This window comes from Abrus precatorius, unplaced genomic scaffold, assembly GCF_003935025.1.
Source record: "Abrus precatorius isolate BTA unplaced genomic scaffold, Abrus_2018 Scaffold7, whole genome shotgun sequence".
NCBI classification, from domain to species: Eukaryota; Viridiplantae; Streptophyta; class Magnoliopsida; order Fabales; family Fabaceae; genus Abrus; species Abrus precatorius.
Genome location: NW_020874417.1, coordinates 34,652,564 through 34,671,824, shown reverse-complemented (window position 1 = coordinate 34,671,824; position 19,261 = coordinate 34,652,564). Strand labels below are relative to the sequence as shown.

Below are 19,261 nucleotides of genomic sequence, written 5' to 3'. Positions count from 1 at the left end.
AATAATACTTATAATAAAAAATTTAAGAGAAAATATTTGGTAGAACGAGTCTCAGTAAATAAATCAATACAAATGATATAAAATACAGTGAAAGTCTAAACACGATACATCTTGAGTTTGACTTGATACATCCGATAATATTAAATAATAAATTGAGTGAATTTTATAAAACAGATATTATTATTATAAAATCAAATAATCATTTTTTCTAAATTAACATTAACATTAAATATGTATTACAGAAGCCCTTGAGATCGGAAATTGCAAAGCAGCAAGGCCCAGTAAAGGTGGCAGGCAGGGATCAAGACACCTAACATTTGACCAAAAAGGAGAGAAACCCACAAACACAAACAAAAGGGCCCAACCCAAAGTCTCTATGGAGGTTTATGGACTCATGCTATTATTAATCTTTATGTATGTTTCATTCATCAGAAATGTTATTTTGACATCTGTGAGAGACACCCCCGTAGATAAACTCAAATACTATATAGTGTTTTTTCTTCTTTTTTTTTTACCTTTAAAGCTTTTACTGTTAATTTTTTCTTTTTAAGCTTGGACACCATACGAGAGAGAAAAAAAATTAAAAATATATAATGGTACGATGTAAATACTGATTTTCGTGATCGAGATAAATGTTGAAATAATAAAAATAGTTTTTTTATCACACATGACACAAAAATTATTAGTTAGATTGTATACGAAAAGAAAATAGCTATAATTTTTTTCTCTCTTTATACCACTCATCTAAAAATTTCCTTCTTTTCGAATATATCTTTAATTTGTTTGTTGTTTCTCAAAAGAAAAAATGTAAAATAAACCTTACATTTTAAGTTTATCATCTTTCACATATACTGTAGTACACAGCGAGTGGGGTGTGCAGTGCACCTCTAATCAGATGCACCTACATTTCCAACAATTTAGTCAACTGAGTTGTCCCCATTGTTTTCCCCGCTTTAAAGCTTCCACACCACAGAAGAGAAGGAGGCACTTTCCTCCCTGCTCATCATCTTTTCCATTCGCAGCATCATTTAATATTTATCGCTTCTCGTATTCATTCATGTACTTTCTTGCTTTTGATCCCTGAAAATATCAGAAATTGTACGTGAGACATGCCCCTTCTTCCTTGAAAATTGAAATGCTACCACCAACTACTCGACCAATCTGCCACTCCAGAGCCCAAACCGATAATGATACAAACTAGTAGCTCCTGAGGGATCATCAAAACACGTATTTGCATCTCCATCCACACATATCGCACAAGGTTTCCTTTTTCAACATGCAAAACCTCAATTTACTTTGCCTTACTATAATTTACCTTTCTCTATTTCCCTTTCACACAAGCAACTCCATCGTGCAAGCCCTCACGTTAGCCTCAGATATAGCAGCCTTGAAAGCCTTCAAGGCCTCAATCAAACCCTCTTCCATCACCCCATGGTCATGCCTAGCATCATGGAACTTCACCACCGATCCATGCTCACTCCCTCGCCGCACCCACTTCATATGCGGCCTCACCTGCAACCCTGACTACACCCGAATCAATCAAATCACACTCGACCCCGCAGGTTACTCAGCCACACTAACCCCACTCATCTCTCAACTCACTCAACTCGTAACTCTAGACCTCGCCGACAACTCCTTCTTCGGCCCAATCCCCTCTTCAATTTCTTCCCTCTCCAACCTCCAAACCTTTACCCTACGATCCAATTCCTTTACCGGTTCAATCCCTCCTTCCATAACCAACCTCAAATCTCTCCAGTCTCTCGACCTTTCACAAAATTCCCTTTCTGGGTCTCTTCCAAACTCCTTCAATTCCCTCACCAGCATCCGCAGAATCGATCTCAGCTTCAATAAACTAACCGGTTCAATCCCCAAACTACCACCCAACTTGCTAGAACTCGCGATCAAGACCAATTCTCTATCTGGGCCACTCCAAAAACAAGACTTCGAGGGGTTGAACCAATTGGAAGTGGTGGAACTAAGCGAAAACGCACTCACCGGAACGGTAGAGTCTTGGTTCTTTCTCTTGCCGTCGCTGCAGCAAGTGAATTTGGCCAACAACAGCTTCACGGGAGTTCAGATCTCGAGACCCGCTGGAGGAGGAAGTAACCTCGTGGCACTCAACCTCGGGTTTAACAGAATACAAGGTTATGCGCCCGCGAATCTCGCCGCGTATCCGATTTTGTCGTTTCTGTCTATTCGTCACAACTCGCTACGTGGCACGATCCCACTGGAGTACGGCAAGATCAAGTCCATGAAGAGGTTGTTCTTAGACGGTAACTACCTCGTCGGGAAGCCGCCGTCAGAGTTATTCGCCGCCGGCACGACGGTTTCCGGTAGCTTGGGGGACAACTGTTTACAAGGTTGTCCAATGTCTTCACAGCTGTGCACGCCTGCACAAAAACCCACCTCTGTTTGCAAACAAGCCTACCGTGGAAGACCGAAACCGTAGTTTGTCGGTTAAAAAAAACAACTAAATTATTTTGAAGGTTGTTCTTAGAGAACTCCATTAATCTCCGAATAAAAGATGTATTTGTAAAATATACAATGGTAATTATATTTATATATTCTTATGCTATGACTTTGGTATAAGTACCTTGAAATTTTATTTTAAGTTACAGCTATACCTCTTAATTCTCATGCGTGTAATTTTCCACAATTAGAGGCCCATATCTGTTTCGAAGCGGAACCAAGTCCCCACTGACTATGACGTTTCTGTCGTGTTATATACATGTTAATTATCTTTTATTCAATGAATATTGTTAACTTCAATTTTTTTGTATTTAAAAATCATTGGTGTTTAAATTAATTTATTCTATATTTTGTTAAAAATAAACAATTATAAATATATACTTAGTATTAATACGATGATAACGACTGCACAAGGACATTGAAGTAAAGTTAACAGTCAGAAGTTTAAATAGTTTGTATGAAGTCATAAATTTAAACTTCGCTACAGGTGTGTCTTGAAAATATTCACGATAAAAATAAATGCACAAAATCAAGCATGCACCGTCTAAACAATCTTGTATTAAGTACTTTATAAACTCTAATAACTTATATGAAATATACTCACTGTTTATCTTTAGTATTGGGATAAACTTAGAATATTAATATAAAGCTTTGTTGCATTGATATAGCGTGTGGTCGATTAATTTAAGTAAGAAAATAGAAATTTAAATTTTATGGTTTTTTCAAGTTAGCAACAATTACAAACTATAAATAAGGATTACTTTTGGACCCTTTGAAAATGAAAATACTCTGTAGTCCCTAACTTTGGAAACAAAATTAAATATTGAGATTGACTGAATTTGAAAATTGACTTAAATTAAAATAAAGTAATAAAAATCAAGGAAAATGAAAAAAAATGCAACACTTTGTGTATGTAAAGTCAAGTGACTTATTAAAAAATACTTAAAATTCTTCCCATTTAAAATTGAATGTTCAGATTATATAATTAGTACCTAATATGATTAATTAGTACCAATCAAGGATGAGACATACCTAACAAATAAAAAAATTAGGTTTAGCTAATACTAATTATAAAATTTTGAGAACTGTTTTTTTATTGCCCTACAGCAGGTGATAGTTTCTCAATCACAATTATGTAATTTCAGTTGATGATACACACTAATCCAACCACCTATTATTATTATTGTTGCTGTGGGTAGCATCAATAGTGATGAACTAAATGAATGAATGTTTGTTAGGCCATGTTCTTATTTATACGACTGCATTGCAAACAAAAACAGTGGTTGTAGATGCAGGAAACGATAATCATTGACCGTAAGATATGCTTTAAAAGTATTTCATAAAAGGCAAAGCACCCACTGATTAATAATTGGAATGGCTAAGATGGGTGTTTCTATGAAGTAATCAAACTGCTAGAAACGATATCTTGCCGAATATTGTCTTTACCATATATTAAGATTAAGTAACATATAACTATTAAAGATTCCCCGACAAGGAAACTTGTCATAACAATTTGTAATGTTCTGGCCAAAAAGACTCAAAACCCAAAAGCACATTTGAATAGTGTCCAATTAATAACGTTGATTGAACATTATTTATTTAATGACAAAAATCATCTTACATCTTTACTTAAGAAGCTCCAGTTCTTTTAGATTTATTTTAGTGTAAATTTATAAGTAGAAAATTTACTTCTTCTATTGAGAATGTTCATTTGTGTATAATCAATGTCGATAAGAGTTGTTCGAATTTCATTTGGAAGGATCAAACAGTTTCAATAAGTATGTCTTAGTTAGATTATATTTTTGTTGGGCTTGACTTGTTTGAAGTGAGGAAATTAAAGTTAAAGAGTAAAGTGTTATTTATTATTAGTTTAAAATTGGTAATGTTTATAAAATATTTAAATTTAAAGTAATGATACAATCTTACCTTTTTTTTTATCTCTTCACTTTATAACATATAAATAATTTTTACTATTATTTTAATATTTATTATCACTTGTTTTTTTGTTTTCTCTCCCTAAACTGCCTTAATTAAATGGTCGCCTTTTGTTTACAGCATATTTGCATTCCTATGCCCAAAAGTTCTAATCAACAGCTATACTAATTTATATTAAACATATATATATATATATATATATATATATATATATATATATAATATCATTTTTAGATATCAAAATAACTTGTAAAAATTTGGATGGCTTGCAATTTTAATAAGAAATGCAGGCTATAGTTTTCATTTACTTAAGCAAATTTTGATAAATAGTAATTTTAGTTTAAGTTAAACAAAAATTGTTTAAGCGAATTTAGAAAGAGTGACAAAAAAATTAGAATAAAAAGAGAGAAAGGGAGGTTGAGAGAGAGATGGGGGCAAGAGCGTAAAAGAGAGTGAAAACGTGAAAAGATTAATAGGAAGAAGAGAAAAAAACTAGATAAAGAGAGAAGGAAAGAGGGATGAGTGGGGGTGAAGGAGAGGGGAGAAGAGTTAGATGATGATAGAGGGGGAAGGAGACTGAGTGTGATTGAAGGAAAAAATAAAATAAAAAAGAAAGGAAAGAAATGAACTGAATGAAAGAAAAGAGTGATTGAAGGAGAAGGAAATGGGAGGGGCTAGGTGGAAGAAGAAAAAATAACTGAAAACTATTAGATGAGAGAAAAACGAGAGTTAAGTGGGAGGGAAGGAAAGAGAAAAAAAAAAAAGAGGAGCTCAGGTGAAAGAAAGGAAGTCAGATTAATAAAAAAGAATAAAACATTTTTTTTTTGCGTATTTTTTATTAAATAAATCTAGATTCACTTAATAACAAATACACAAAAAAATAAAATAAAATGCTTCAGTGTATTTTCATTTCTTAGGTTGTATTTATTTATTTTTATATATATTTATGATATTTGTTTACTTATTATCTAGTACGGAGCATCAAAATCAAGTTAAAATGCAAGGAAAAAAAATGAGCATATATCATTTTAATTTTAGTTGAAATATGCTATGAATTTAAAATTTAAAAATAAAACTATTTTATCAATGAGAAGTGGTTTTAATAATTTTTTTAATGTGGTTTTTAAAATTTAAATGAAACTTTCTCTGAAAAAAAAAGAGTAAATATTAACATAGTAATATAAAACTAATTGAGAAATGTACTCCTCGTTTTTCCTGACCTTTTACCGATGGATATTTTATAAAATTATAATTGAGGGGAAATTAAAGCCCCATTTTGATATATAAAAGATATTATTGAGACAAAATTAAAATTATATGTATCGTCGGGTATGAATTTTCTTACTAGAAAAATATATATTGTTAAATTTGTTGTTTAATTATTTTTTATAATTATTAAATTTTATTTATTAATTCATTAAATTAATTTTTTCGTTAAATAGATAAGTTTACACAATTTTATATAATTTAAAAATTAGTTAATATTTTATCAATGATTTTTGTTTTAATATATATTATACTTTTTAAAATTTAAATTATTATTTTTAATCAGAAAATATAAATAAATGGAAACTAGTATAAGATAATATTATCTGTAAACATTTTATTTATCTAAAATTTTATATAAAAGATTTTGGAGATTATATGATATATTTTTTTAAATAAAATGTCAAAGACTTACTCTGTTCATAGCTATTTGCTGCCGCAGCTTCAGAACTGTTATTACTCCAACGCACAACTCAGCTCAGTGGCTCACACATTTTCGATTTCTGATTTCCGATGTTATTATCTTTCCATTAAGAAGCATCTCAAAATATCTAATATCCATTGAGAGAGACTAACTTCTAGTCAAACGAAACCATTTATCTACAAGAATAGGATTTTGTTCCTCCTCAAACCCTAAAATTTTGCAGCAATGGGCAAGACAAGTACAAGGTTATTGGATTTCCTTTTCCTTCCCAGTTCCCAAATGTTGAAGTTACTTCTAATTTGATTGCTGTTTCCTCTATTCGAAGACTTTCTAATTCTTTTTCGCGAGTGCAGGTCCAATTCAAAGCCCGACCGCAAGTTTGAAAAAAAGCTTCAATTTTATACAAGTGAGTTTGGGGATCAATTTCTGTTCTCTGAAAATAGAATATTACAATTTCTAGTTATTGTTTTTTTTTTTTTCTAGTTTTTGATTTTATTTTATTTATCTTTAATACGGAGCAAAACAGTTTTACGAGAAAATAAAATTTCGTTTCTAAGGTGCTAGGTTTATGTTAGGATTTGTATCTGTTTTATTTGGGTATGTATGATTATAAAGGTTTTACTGTAATTAATGGATTAGTATATGTATGTCAAACCTGTCTAGATTTTTACTTCTTGCAATCCTTTATGTTATTGCAGAGGTGAAAGATGCTGTTTCTTCCTTGAGTGCCCAAAAGTCTATTGGTAAGGTGAGAACGTTAATTCAACAGTATTATTGTTCTTAAGATGGATTGGTTGAACTATGGAAGGGCTTTGATAGATTTATAATAAGTTTAGTTTAATGGCTAATTAACTTTATTATGCTGCGGATTACAAATTGTTGATTTAAGCTGTTGTATTTTTCATGGACATGTTGAAGCTTCTAAGCTACTTTTCTTCATTACCCCTTCGCTATGGTTCCTGACAACTTCAAATAGGACAGACATTCTGTCAAATTGAATATTCACGCAAGCCTTGACCCCTGTTAGTCATACATGCGCTCTCATGCAATTTTTTTGTTAACAGAAATATTCCAATGAGTTTTTTAGTTTCATTTTAAATAGCATGTATGTGCTTCCTACGGGTGATTGTTAATGAATGTTGTGCACACAGTTGATGCATTAGCATAATATAATTTGAGCTCCTGTTTAATGTTGAGTTGTTGGACTCTTGGTGGAATCAAAATTAACTGAAATTTTAAAATAGCATAAGATTTTATATATTTTTTCCTCTTTGAAAGAAAACAATTTCAGGTTTCAAGATAACATGTTGAAGTTGTGAATTTTCTTGACTGAAGCTTTATTTTTAATGTATTTACTGGATATGTAAATATTTCTAGACATATCTTCATTGAAGATGGCCTGAGGATATCATTGTTGTACTAACCTAATCAAGTTTTTTTAAGAGATAGGTGCCCGTCTAATTTTATGCATAAAACATGAGTGTTATTGGTTTCTGAAGATGTTGTTTTCTTGTGTTAGAAAAAGAGCAAACAACAGAGGCGGCAGAACAAATTGAAGACATATAACCTATCTTCACTTTTAGAGTCCCTTCCTGAGTTGAAGACATCACCGAAACCAGGTCGTGAGGATGACTTCAAACTTAATTGCAAATCTAGGCAGAAGCTAGTGTGAGTGCTTCCCATCATTATTTGTTATTGCATTGTCAACTTTTTGATATGTTACATTCTATTTACAACCTTTGTCCCTGTTCATCAGATTGAAGGAAGGAAATCGATTGTCTGCGGTTCTAAAGGATCCTAACTTTCGAGCAGATCCCCTGTCTGCCATTTATCAATACCTACAGAACACACAACCAATTGTTGAGGAACAACCCAAGAAAAAAGTGAACAAAAATGGATCCAAGAAGAAGAAGAAATCGAAAGCCTCAACTGGACAACAGTCTATGGAAATGTAGTGTCTTTGTATGGCTATTGTAATGATCCGCAATTTTCAAGATATTTCCATGATTCTATTTTTTTCCAGAAAGCACTAAATTACTCTAATTATGAATGAAAATATCTTGAATTTCTGAAGTAGTCTCAGTGAAGTCTCTGTAGTTGGTCACTGATTTTGATATCAGTACCACGGAATAGGTGGGACCGACTTGCTTTTGAGCATAACAATTCAATATACAGATAAACATGAAACCACCATCTATAATAGTTTTTTATGAACATTGCAGGGTTTAAGTTATAATTGTGACTAATGATTGATAATTGTGGCAAGCTTTAAATTCTTTTTTTCTTACTAACCTCAGATATTGATAATTCATACACAAGGTTCAGAAAAGTATTTTCCTTTCTAGTATAAGAAAATGGCTCTGTTGAAATTGAGAAGGCAATCTTTAGGTGGAGTCATTCATGTTGTCTAAAATTGTGGCTAATTCTTGTTAAAGGAATATGGTCAGGATCATGTCATGCTTCCTGCTTGGAAGTGTTGATCAATGCTCAATCAAGACCTTGAATCTCGATGGAGGAGCCTCGTCCTAGGCCTGACATGGGTTTAGTGCTTTGAATGTACCTAGACGGATGAATTCATTGGATACTTGGGGAGCAGATAGAAATGTACAATTTAAAATACACTTTTATCTGTATTATTTGCTTGTCTTGATTTTGGTCTCTATATACTTAAAAGTTTGATCTTTTGCCCTTATAATTTTACAAGTTCAGGTTTTAGTGCATTGGTTTTGATACCTATAGAGTTATTTTGTTCAGGTTTTGATCCCTTCAGTGTATCGGATATCGGTCCAAATGGTTACATCATGTAAGGCCATTGTTTTGGCATATTGCTAGTAGGAAGGACTGAAAACACATGGCATAGTACTATTGTAGACTCATAGCGCTTGGAATATTAATAAGTTCATTCCGATCCTCTAAGATTCTGTGTCATTGCTGTCCGCCCGAAGATGAGTCCATTGGCATTGTGAAAGTAACGTCTCCACGAAGACCAAATCTGTATTTAGCAGTTAATAGAATGTACAGTGGATTGCCATGCTTGTACTTAGATGAGTTATAATCCGGAAACAGTAATTAATTGTGTCATTTGACTCGATCTGGTTACAAAACTATTGGTACGGTAATCGAAAAGACTAGTTATTACCATGCTTTGTAAAGTTAATGTTTTTGTACTGTACATCCTGTACATTAAAACCTGATCCATCAAAGGACAACGTATTACCACCGATGTTCAGTATTTATCACCTCAAATCTTCATATTTGACAGCTAAAAACAACATGAACAGCAACACAATTAGACTAATTTCAAAATTTTGTAGCATAAAACCAAAGGTAATCCTACGGTTCCGATTTAGGCTTGCCGCATGTGCAATAGCCATGAATAATATACTATTAAAGGATATCAAAGTGAGAATTGGAAGCCATTAAGTACATCAACAAGGAGGGAAGGTATTCTCGTGGATACCAATAATTGGTATGGTTCTGACAGTTTCCCCCAGTTTAAACTTTATAGAATGGTTGTCTTCCCCGAGGACTAAAGATCCACAATTGGAATCCTTCACTCACACTTCTGTAAGAACCTCTTTGCCCGGTTGACACAATAACAGTGGTTCCCCCAAACATGCACAATATTCTGTGTCAATTTTAGTTGGGTGAGTGATGCATTATGCTGCTTGGAAACTCACGAGATTAAGTGAAATTCCTCCTTAATTCACAATTAATGCAACGAGGACAAGATTTCACAACAAATAAGATTAGCCTGGATAAAGGCAACAGGGAAAGGTGATGCCATACAATGATTTAAGGCGTCATTACTTTTAACTTTCCTGGCTTTAACGCCAATTCTTTTCAACATAACAAATAATACAAGAAAAAATGATAAAATTATATCTCAAAAAATGAAATCAGCGAGCTTCAGAATTTACACCAGACACTACCAGCCTAAATACATTGATCAGTTCTTTGAGGCTGACTGGAAGATGAAAAATGCCATCAAGATACCCACCAGTGCCGTTACTGCAAGAGCAACTGTAGGCAGTGGAGTTGTGAGTCCAAAATTCTGCAAAATCAAAGCACAGGAATAATGTTAATAATCACTAGAATGGGTGAGAGAGGAGGTAGGGATAGGTGTCAGGAGTATGAGAATTGCATAAAGCATAGAATTAGCTAAGGTTTCAGTAGTCAGTTGCATTGATTTTGAAGCTTTAAACTTGAAATGATTCTACTTAGATGCATCAGACATGTATATGAACTTGATAGTTTAAAAAATCATGAACAAATGCTCAGATTAGATGATTTACCAATGACAATAATAATAATAATAATAATAATAATAATAGTTTAATTTTACAACTAGATGTCAAACAAAATAAAGGACAGAAAAATTAACATGTTGCAGTTAGAATACCAAAGTAAACTTTTGATAGGTGGGGAAAGTTAAAGAAAGCGAGGCAAAAGCCAATTAATCATTTGATGAAAATAATAAATTAGATCATGGCTCAACATGGAGACAGACGCTTGCTGTCTAAGCCATGCCTGAAGTAATCCACTAATTACTATCATACCTCTAGGAGTCCCTTCCCGGTAGAAATTTCAACAGTAATGGCTATTGCAAAGCTAACCATGGCTAGCCGACCTAGCCACACATCCAAACTGTTTCCTTCTTGGGTACTCTGCTCACATCTTATTGAAACAGATATTGCTTTGTATGTGGGTTTCCTTCCATGACTTCTTCGAATCACTAGAGACAAGTCAAGCAATACTTAGCCCATTAAACTGGGATCTTATTTCAACATTACTTTAGTTCCACCCTCCCCCTAAATTCATAAAGTAAAGACATCATAGACTTATGGATATAACCACAAATCCCAACTATGAGTACTTCAAGGATTATTTCAAGAAGGACCAGAAGATTGTGGTGCGACAAAACTGAACAAAAAAAAAAGGGACAATGTACAAATAATGCAGCAATATTGCAAGTTTATGACCAAAATTCAGCAGCAATATTTTCAGATAGCATTTATCATTAACACTACCATTTTTTTACAGTTGCTTCAAATTAGCTAGCTCACAGGCTTATCTTTTAAGGTCTAATCTAAAGTAAGACAGTTTAACTCCCAAGATCAAACACACTTTTTCCCAGATAGTAAATACCAGATTTTGCAATAGAATGAAACAAAGCTGCAAATCATCAGTTTTTATTTATTTATTAAGTAAGCTATTGAATTTTGTTGGGGGGACAACTTAAGTCTGGGATACCAAAAATAGTACTATGTGTTAACAAGGGAAGCTGTAACCTACATTAATATGCTGCAAAATTCATGACATGTTTTCATTTAATTTAAAGACCACATAGTATGAAATTCAAAGCAGATAGTACTCTAAATAGAGTCAATTCCCAAGTTCTACTTTTTTATTACCGACTAACTGATGCAAAAAAAATATTTTTCCACATCAGAAAAATTTGGGGAGAACATAAGATTGCTAGCATTCAATTTTCAAGTTAAGGTTAACAAGTCACTACTCAGAATGGAATACAGTACAGTGGCATATATAGTTAGTTGAATGCAATTTTCACCTTATAAAGTAAAATATGACAAAGAATAACCACAACAACTAGAACTCTTACACAGTGGGGAACCAGCGATGAAAGGTGCTCGAGTTGGAACCAAATTGGGAGGGGCAAAGCGAGAAGTGGCAGTGAATTTTGGTGCAGTGAAAACACAAGCATCTGAAACACAGCTTCAACTGAGTGTTAGAAATTGAACACAATAGAGAGAGGGAGAGAGGGAAGGATTACTTACCACGAAAAGAGAGAGAAAGAGAAGCAGAGAGTTGAGCAAGTGCCATGGTGACTGCAACTATCTCAATTATGCGGTGCCTACGAATTCTGTGGTGTTTAATGTTTATCTCTTTCTTTGGATCAAACGTTCAGTGTCTCATCCTTGTTCCACGATGACCATTCATATTTCAGACTCCTTAACTCCCACGTGGCCCTTTTAATGATTTTCTGCATTTTATTTACTACAAAATAACAACAAGTGACTAACAAGTACTTGCTGCAATATATGAATATTTATAATTACAAAGAAAGTGTCAAAAAATATCATTTCCAAAATATTTTAAAAATTAATTTGACTGATATAGATTTTTTCCACTAAAATAAAAACATTTTCAATTTTAAAAATTGATAAAACTTTTAATTTTTTTGTTTGATAATTAATAAATTGACAATATTAACTTAACTCACTGTAAAAATTTTTAAAATAAATACGTGAGAATGATAATATCTACATATTATAATTTTAGAAATAAAGTTTAAATTTATTATAAGAGTAGCCTTTCTTTTGTTATAACATTAAAATTCCTTCCCTTTTTAAATGCACACAATTTTTTCGAAGGCAAAAAATGATTATTTTTCTGTTGTGTTAATTATATTCAATAATAAGCATGAATTTACAACATTTTAAATATGAAAATTTTATATTATTTATTAATAATAACTTTAAAAAATAATTTCTATTATTAACATGAGAATTCTAATCATACACTTTTAAAATATATTATTTATGGTTAGGTGAATTCATGTGGGTATTTAAATAAAAAAATGAGAGTATTATTTTGATAAATTTTATGATTTTATCTAATAATAAAAAAGATATTATAGACTATGTGAATTTTGTGTTATTAGCATTTATTGTGAATTTTAGCTCTCTTAACAACTCATCTTCATTTGGTTAACTAATGTTGTTAACGTTAATCATTAAAATAGAATTTACATATTTAAAAACAACAATTTTTTATTAAAAATAAATATATTTATTGTATTAAAATTATAAAAATAGGATAAATATTTTGTATTGAAAGCTTAATTGCTTAAAATTTCATTATTTTAAAAAAATACAAGTGACACCGAACATCGTCAGAATCACCCAGGACACGACAAGAACAGAGTTTTTGGATTTAAAAAAAAAAAGAAGAAAAACAAACGTTATTTCTCGTCATGAAATTACATTGACCTTGTTATCACACACTGGCTTTTTTGGATACAATTGCGCTAATGGCTACGTTTTCAACTGGGACACACTTGTCGATGTTTCAGCATTTGCAAAACTCTAGTCTTACCCGTCAAGGCCTTTGCACCGTTGAATCCTCACCCGTCTTTGCCTCCACTTCTTGCACAACCAGATTCACGACCACTCCCACGTTACTTCGTCATAATGTATTGGCACGTGCTGAAGATAAGGCCAGAGGTTCTGCCTCTTCTTCTTCTTTTCAACCTCAACAAAGTTCCCAGCAACAGTTTCAGGTTCTTCTTCCGTATGACCCATTAACCAACTTCTTGGAATTTAGAATACCCTTTTAATTACTCTGGTCTACTTGTGTATAAATTTTGATATTTGATGTTGGGTGCATAATCTCGGTCTTGGGTACCTCACTTATCCATGAAAGATCCAAACTTTGCAGAAAAGTGATTGAATATTTGAACCTGAACAATTTTTATGTCGATTTTTAATCATGGAGGAAACTCCACTTCACCACAGTAATTTTTAATGGTTGACTTGGTTTTAAAGTAAAAATAAAAATTAAAAAATGGTGGTGGAGTGAGCTCAAGTAGGAAACTAAGTGTATAATTGAAGAGTTAATTTTGGTGATTCAGTCAGTTAACGCGTGCATCATGGAAAAGAGTGCACTTTAGTACTGCTACAAGGTTTTCATAATCTGCTTCTTATATGCTATGCTCACACTGCACTTCACTTTGATATTGACATCAGGACTTGACCCCAGAATCTGGAACTTGTGATCCCCTATGTTCACTTGATGAAAAAAGTTCACAGGAGTATGAAGACAACTACCAGCCCAAGACCGATTGGCTCAAGGCTGTTGCAATAATTGCAGCAGCTGCAACCGGGGCAGTGGCAATTAACCATTCTTGGGTGGCTGCTAATCAGGTCCATCATGTCCTCTTACCTGATTTCACTACTTCACGTTTCATAATGTATTACACACATTTGGAAAATCATCTCAAAATCTGCTCTGTTCCAATAATTATTATAACATTGTACTGCAGGATCTTGCTATGGCATTGCTATTTGTTATAGGATATGCAGGCATTGTATTTGAAGAATCTTTAGCCTTCAATAAAAGTGGAGTGGGACTGTTGATGGCTGTAAGCTTGTGGGTGATACGGAGTGTGGGGGTAAATGTCTACCTTTTGTTGTTATGACTTTAGAGATTATTAGTTAATTCTTGATTAGTCAGAACTTTTATGTGTTCGGTGTCTTGCTTTTGAAATTTAGGTTGCTGTTTGTATGACAATGTCTAGGATACAGCTCACTGTGACATGCACTTGATACATCTGTTCACATTTGCATATTTGTAAATTACAATTGAAGAGAGATTCTCAAGTATTCAGTATCATATACTCATATACATACTTTTTTCTTCTTTTGGGGTTTGTTCATCTAGTCATCTTTGCAAAAAGAAAAAAAAATATGGATGCACTAACAACAATTAGAATAAGGATAATTTCTATGTACCCATTGAACCAGCCCCATCTCTTAAGTTGAGGCACAAATTCAAGAGTGAATTGACATTACAAGGGTCTCATATTTCGAAGATTTTTTTTTTATTTCAAACATGTATCATAACTTGTGGTCATAGATATGCTTTCCAACTTGAATGGTTTTTCATGTATCATCCATTATAAACTTGATGTAGTCCCTGCCCCCCACCTCCCCTACTTTTGAAATATTTTCATTTAAAACGATAAAGGTTAGGAGAAGGCCAGGTTTGGAACAGGAAAACCTCCCTTCCCCTAAACTTTTATTTGTACCTGTGCTTGATCAACTTTCTTGTTGAACAATTCACAAAACTCTGAACAGGATTTCAAGACCCAAGGACCAAAGTTGATTTGATTCGAACTATACAACAGTTAGCTCAAAGATTGTGTGTTTTCTATTTGTGGATTAATTTTTTTCAACAACTACTAATGCACAGAATATGTGGTTAATAAGAAAATGTAATTTTTTACCAATGATATTGTGGAAAATAGGTTGCTTGTGACCCCTACAGGCTATAGTTACCATCTCCCTTCTATCAGTATCTGGGTACAACACTGGGATACTTAACAAATATTGGTGGCCTCGGTCTCCTTATTGTCTCTCTTCTTTATTGAAATTCAATATGTCCAACTGCCCCGCTCATGTCTTAATTTTGAAGTCAGTTTATTTCTCTCTTTCAATTGAATTTTCATTGCTATTTGTTTTTACTTTTTATGGATTGTCTACAGGCTCCATCAACTGATATAGCTGTTTCAGAGCTAACACATGCATCTGCAGAAGTCAGTGAAATAGTGTTTTTCTTGCTTGGTGCAATGACCATTGTTGAGATTGTTGATGCTCATCAAGGATTTAAGCTGGTTACAGACAATATTACAACCCGAAACCCACGCCTTCTCCTCTGGGTGGTAAGTGTTATCACTGCTTTGTCTTTGCATTGTTGACCATACTAAAAAAGCTTCCTAGCAAATTCATTGCAAATTGAGACTTCTTGGAAATTTGGCTTAGTTGTTCAACATTACAGTTATGGTCAAGGTTGGATGATACACACAATAGAAGGGGCTCAGATTCAAGAGCTAGCTACTAAACAAAGTAGTGTATTGCCATTTAGGCTCAGCATCAATGACTGCAAACTTTTCACTATTCAATACTCAGGAATATTGATATTTTAAAGGAGTTAAAGACATAAAAAAAGAGAGAGCAAATTCTCCTCCCCAAACCCCAAAAATTTAATCTTCTGTAAAGAACAAATTTTCTTTATCTCAATAATGGTAATTGATAAATTAATGTTGAATTTTCAGATTGGATTTGTCACGTTCTTTCTCAGTTCAGTTCTTGACAACCTGACGTCCACCATAGTCATGGTTTCTCTGTTGCGGAAATTAGTACCTCCATCAGAGTATCGGAAGTACGTGCATCTGTTATGTTGTTAACTTTCAGTGTAAAGACTAACCATGTGTTGAGTATTGTATATGACCATCATCTAAGGTTTCATTCATTAGACTACTAAAGCTTGATATCTTTGTCCTCACCAAGAGAAATTTTACATTTCACTGCTCTTGCTTGCTATTCTAATTATCTTAAGATCTGAACGCTCATTTGAAAGACTTTGATAAATTTTCCTCCAGAAATGCATTTTGATAATTTAATTTATCAAGTGCTAGAACTTATCATTCATAGATGATACAAAATGGTGTAAACATTCGTAGGTGTGTATGAATATTCTTAGTTCGCACTTTCCTGTATACTCTTACTATTTGAAGGTTTGCCTACACCTTATTAAATCTTGAAGAAATTGATTTCAACCCTATTGACAGGATTCTTGGAGCTGTTGTTGTAATAGCAGCAAACGCTGGTGGTGCGTGGACTCCTATTGGAGATGTTACCACTACTATGCTGTGGATACATGGCCAAATATCTACAGTGCAAACAATGAAGGTTATCTGTTGGAAAATTCTTCCTGTGTGACGCGTCTGTTAGGATAATGCAATGCGTGAAACTATATAATATATTATATGGAATAATCAATTTAGCATTCCTGACATTGTTGAAAAATTATTTTCCATACTGACAAGAACTAAATAATGAAGAGTGCTAGTAATACACTATTTACCATGCTTTTTCTTTGTCACTTTTTTACTATTGGGTGAATCCATGTGAGACCCATTAAATCATGTGGGTCTCGCTCCCTATTTAATAGATCCTACATGAGTTTCACCCAATAATCTTGTGTTGGAAAATTTGTGCTTAATTGTGTTTTACTAGCATTTCTCGTATATAATTTTTATGGCTCTAATTAAGATTTCCTTGGGCCAAGTCTTTCTGTTACTGATCTTTGACTGCATGAATACTTTGGATTCAACTCAGTACAACCCAGAATGAACAAGTATCCATAATTGCATTTTCTTTACTTGCAGAGTTTGTTTGTACCTTCAGCCATTTCTTTAGCCGTTCCACTGGCTCTGATGTCCCTGACTAGGTAGGTTCTCTTCTTACACTGTAAAAGTTAAGCCACACAGGCTTATTTGAGTAGTGGATTTAACTTAACATATCACAATTCAGTTTTTCACCTTTTCTTCTTCTGTTCAGTGAAGTTAATGGGAAGGGACAAAATTCTCCCAATGTCTTGGCATCTGAACAGATTGCTCCTCGGGGACAGCTTGTTTTCTCAGTGGGTTTGGGAGCTTTAATTTTTGTCCCAGTGTTTAAGGCCCTCACCGGTTTGCCTCCATACATGGGAATGCTGCTTGGACTTGGTGTGCTTTGGATCCTTACTGATGCTATCCATTATGGTGAATCCCAAAGGCAGAAGTTAAAAGTACCACAGGCTTTGTCAAGGATAGACACTCAAGGAGTTCTATTCTTCCTGGGAATTCTATTATCCGTTAGCAGGTAACAAGAAAATACATTCGAATCTTTCTGCTGCAGTGAGCTTTGAACTGCCATGTGTTCATCCATTTAAATCAATAAAATACATCAAGAATGTCATTGTTCCTCTGAGTAGTGGGGCCTTGCTATGACTTATTTGGGTTGATTGATACCCACCAAATCTAGTCATTATGGAAAAATGATGTATTACCTTGTTTACCTCTTCCCATTATGAGATGGATATGCCTCTTCCTATTGATTCCTGTAATTTGAAATTGACCTCGTTGTCTGAAATCAGAATCTCTTTCAATAAGCTTCAAGTCTTAGCACTCTTGTGCATGGATTTTGATTACATATTTTTTTCTGACACGAGATAAAATTTCCTAAGTAAACTCATTCTAACTACTTGTATTTGATCAACTTTAATGGCCATGTTGGGCAGCCTGGAGGCAGCAGGGATTCTTCGGGAAATCGCAAATTACCTTGATGCACATGTCCATAGTAGTGAACTAATTGCAAGTGCAATTGGAGTCATATCTGCATTAATAGACAATGTTCCACTGGTTGCTGCAACAATGGGAATGTATGATGTTGCTTCTTTCCCTCGAGATTCTGAGTTTTGGCAATTGATTGCATTTTGTGCCGGCACTGGCGGATCCATGTTAATTATTGGCTCAGCTGCAGGAGTTGCATTCATGGGGATGGAAAAAGTGGACTTCTTTTGGTACTTACGAAAGGTATTTCCTACCATTCACAGACATATTGATGTGATAAAATGTTTGTGCCTATTTCATAACAGAAGTACTTTATCTTCCTTGTGCAGGTTAGTGGCTTTGCTTTTGCAGGTTATGCTGCTGGTATTGTTGCCTATTTAGCTTTTCATAACCTCAACATTTCTCTACCAACAACTCTAGCAGAGGTTCCTTTCCTTTCTGGTTCATAATCAAGAATTCAGACTTCATTTGATTCAATTTTCATGGCTTCAAAAGCAGCATAGTTTGAAAGTTATGTATACAAGTCAACTTGTGGTGTAAGATTTTGAAGGTTAAGATTTTGGTAGACAAGTTATATATAGGGAGGATATCAGGTTATAAGAGGAGTTAATCTTGGCTAATCTTAATTATTCTTGAAAGATTGAATGGTTTTTTTATTTATTATTATTATACTCTTACTTTTACTTTATATGCCCTGTATATACTTTTTAGGAACCTCAAGTGAAAGTGCCCTAAAATATTTACATCATGTGGATTCAACGTATGAAACATGTTCACTAAATTTTTTATTTATACAGACACATTCATATTGATAGTACCTGTGATTTAAATAAAAAAAATGTTAAAAATTAAAAGAAAAATTACAAATGATATATTTTTAAAAAATAAAACATAAAAATAAGGGTTATATAATGATAAAATTACATTTGTAAAAAGGAAGAAGGGTAAAACTTTTAATTAAAATGAATATTCTCTAATTTACTAATTTATAAACAAATAAATTAATAAAATTTAATATTTTAATAATACACAATTTGTAGCGTTCGAAAGTGCGGGCGGAAAGACCTCGGATGAAAAATAAAACGAAAGTGCAAGGACAGAGAGAACTATAATTTTTTAAAACGACACATAATATTATAAAATAAAAAGACAAACATAATTACATAAATTTGTTATGAATAAAACTTTATATTTATATTATTATATCTAATACATAATTTAAGAGACTTAATATTTGTAATTTAATTAAA

The 19,261-nt window shown here is 33.2% G+C and overlaps 4 protein-coding genes across 6 annotated transcripts; 3 read left to right on the top strand and 1 right to left on the bottom strand.

Moving 5' to 3' along the window:
- Positions 1-810: 810 nt before the first annotated feature.
- Positions 811-2,578, top strand: LOC113872695 (probable LRR receptor-like serine/threonine-protein kinase At1g34110). Its single transcript, XM_027510444.1, has one exon. It carries the CDS (start codon positions 1,277-1,279, stop codon positions 2,447-2,449), a length of 1,173 nt encoding a protein of 390 aa, XP_027366245.1. The 5' UTR covers positions 811-1,276; the 3' UTR covers positions 2,450-2,578.
- Positions 2,579-6,154: 3,576 nt separating this feature from the next.
- LOC113873333 lies at positions 6,155-8,142 on the top strand. 2 transcript variants are annotated; one of them, XM_027511406.1, is made up of 5 exons: positions 6,155-6,339; positions 6,448-6,500; positions 6,793-6,842; positions 7,620-7,762; positions 7,851-8,142. In XM_027511406.1, exons 1-5 carry the CDS (start codon positions 6,320-6,322, stop codon positions 8,047-8,049), a joined length of 465 nt encoding a protein of 154 aa, XP_027367207.1. In that variant the 5' UTR covers positions 6,155-6,319; the 3' UTR covers positions 8,050-8,142. The 2 variants fall into 2 exon arrangements, with proteins under 2 accessions (XP_027367207.1, XP_027367206.1); XM_027511405.1 differs by having other exon boundaries at positions 6,266-6,339; positions 7,614-7,762; positions 7,851-8,117.
- A 1,229-nt stretch (positions 8,143-9,371) lies between these two features.
- On the bottom strand, positions 9,372-12,035 carry LOC113872784 (stress enhanced protein 1, chloroplastic). Its single transcript, XM_027510603.1, has 4 exons — positions 11,893-12,035; positions 11,718-11,819; positions 10,654-10,829; positions 9,372-10,148 (listed from the first exon to the last, which is right to left on the bottom strand). The coding sequence occupies exons 1-4, from the start codon at positions 11,936-11,938 to the stop codon at positions 10,044-10,046; spliced, it is 429 nt and encodes a 142-aa protein (XP_027366404.1). The 5' UTR covers positions 11,939-12,035; the 3' UTR covers positions 9,372-10,043.
- Positions 12,036-13,105: 1,070 nt separating this feature from the next.
- Positions 13,106-18,752, top strand: LOC113870749 (sodium/proton antiporter 2-like). 2 transcript variants are annotated; one of them, XM_027507193.1, is made up of 10 exons: positions 13,106-13,397; positions 13,864-14,040; positions 14,160-14,288; positions 15,381-15,557; positions 15,951-16,057; positions 16,467-16,587; positions 17,067-17,128; positions 17,239-17,541; positions 17,960-18,254; positions 18,341-18,752. In XM_027507193.1, the coding sequence occupies exons 1-10, from the start codon at positions 13,149-13,151 to the stop codon at positions 18,458-18,460; spliced, it is 1,740 nt and encodes a 579-aa protein (XP_027362994.1). In that variant the 5' UTR covers positions 13,106-13,148; the 3' UTR covers positions 18,461-18,752. The 2 variants fall into 2 exon arrangements, with proteins under 2 accessions (XP_027362994.1, XP_027362995.1); XM_027507194.1 differs by lacking the exon at positions 14,160-14,288 and having other exon boundaries at positions 18,341-18,643.
- The last annotated feature ends 509 nt before the right edge of the window (positions 18,753-19,261 follow it).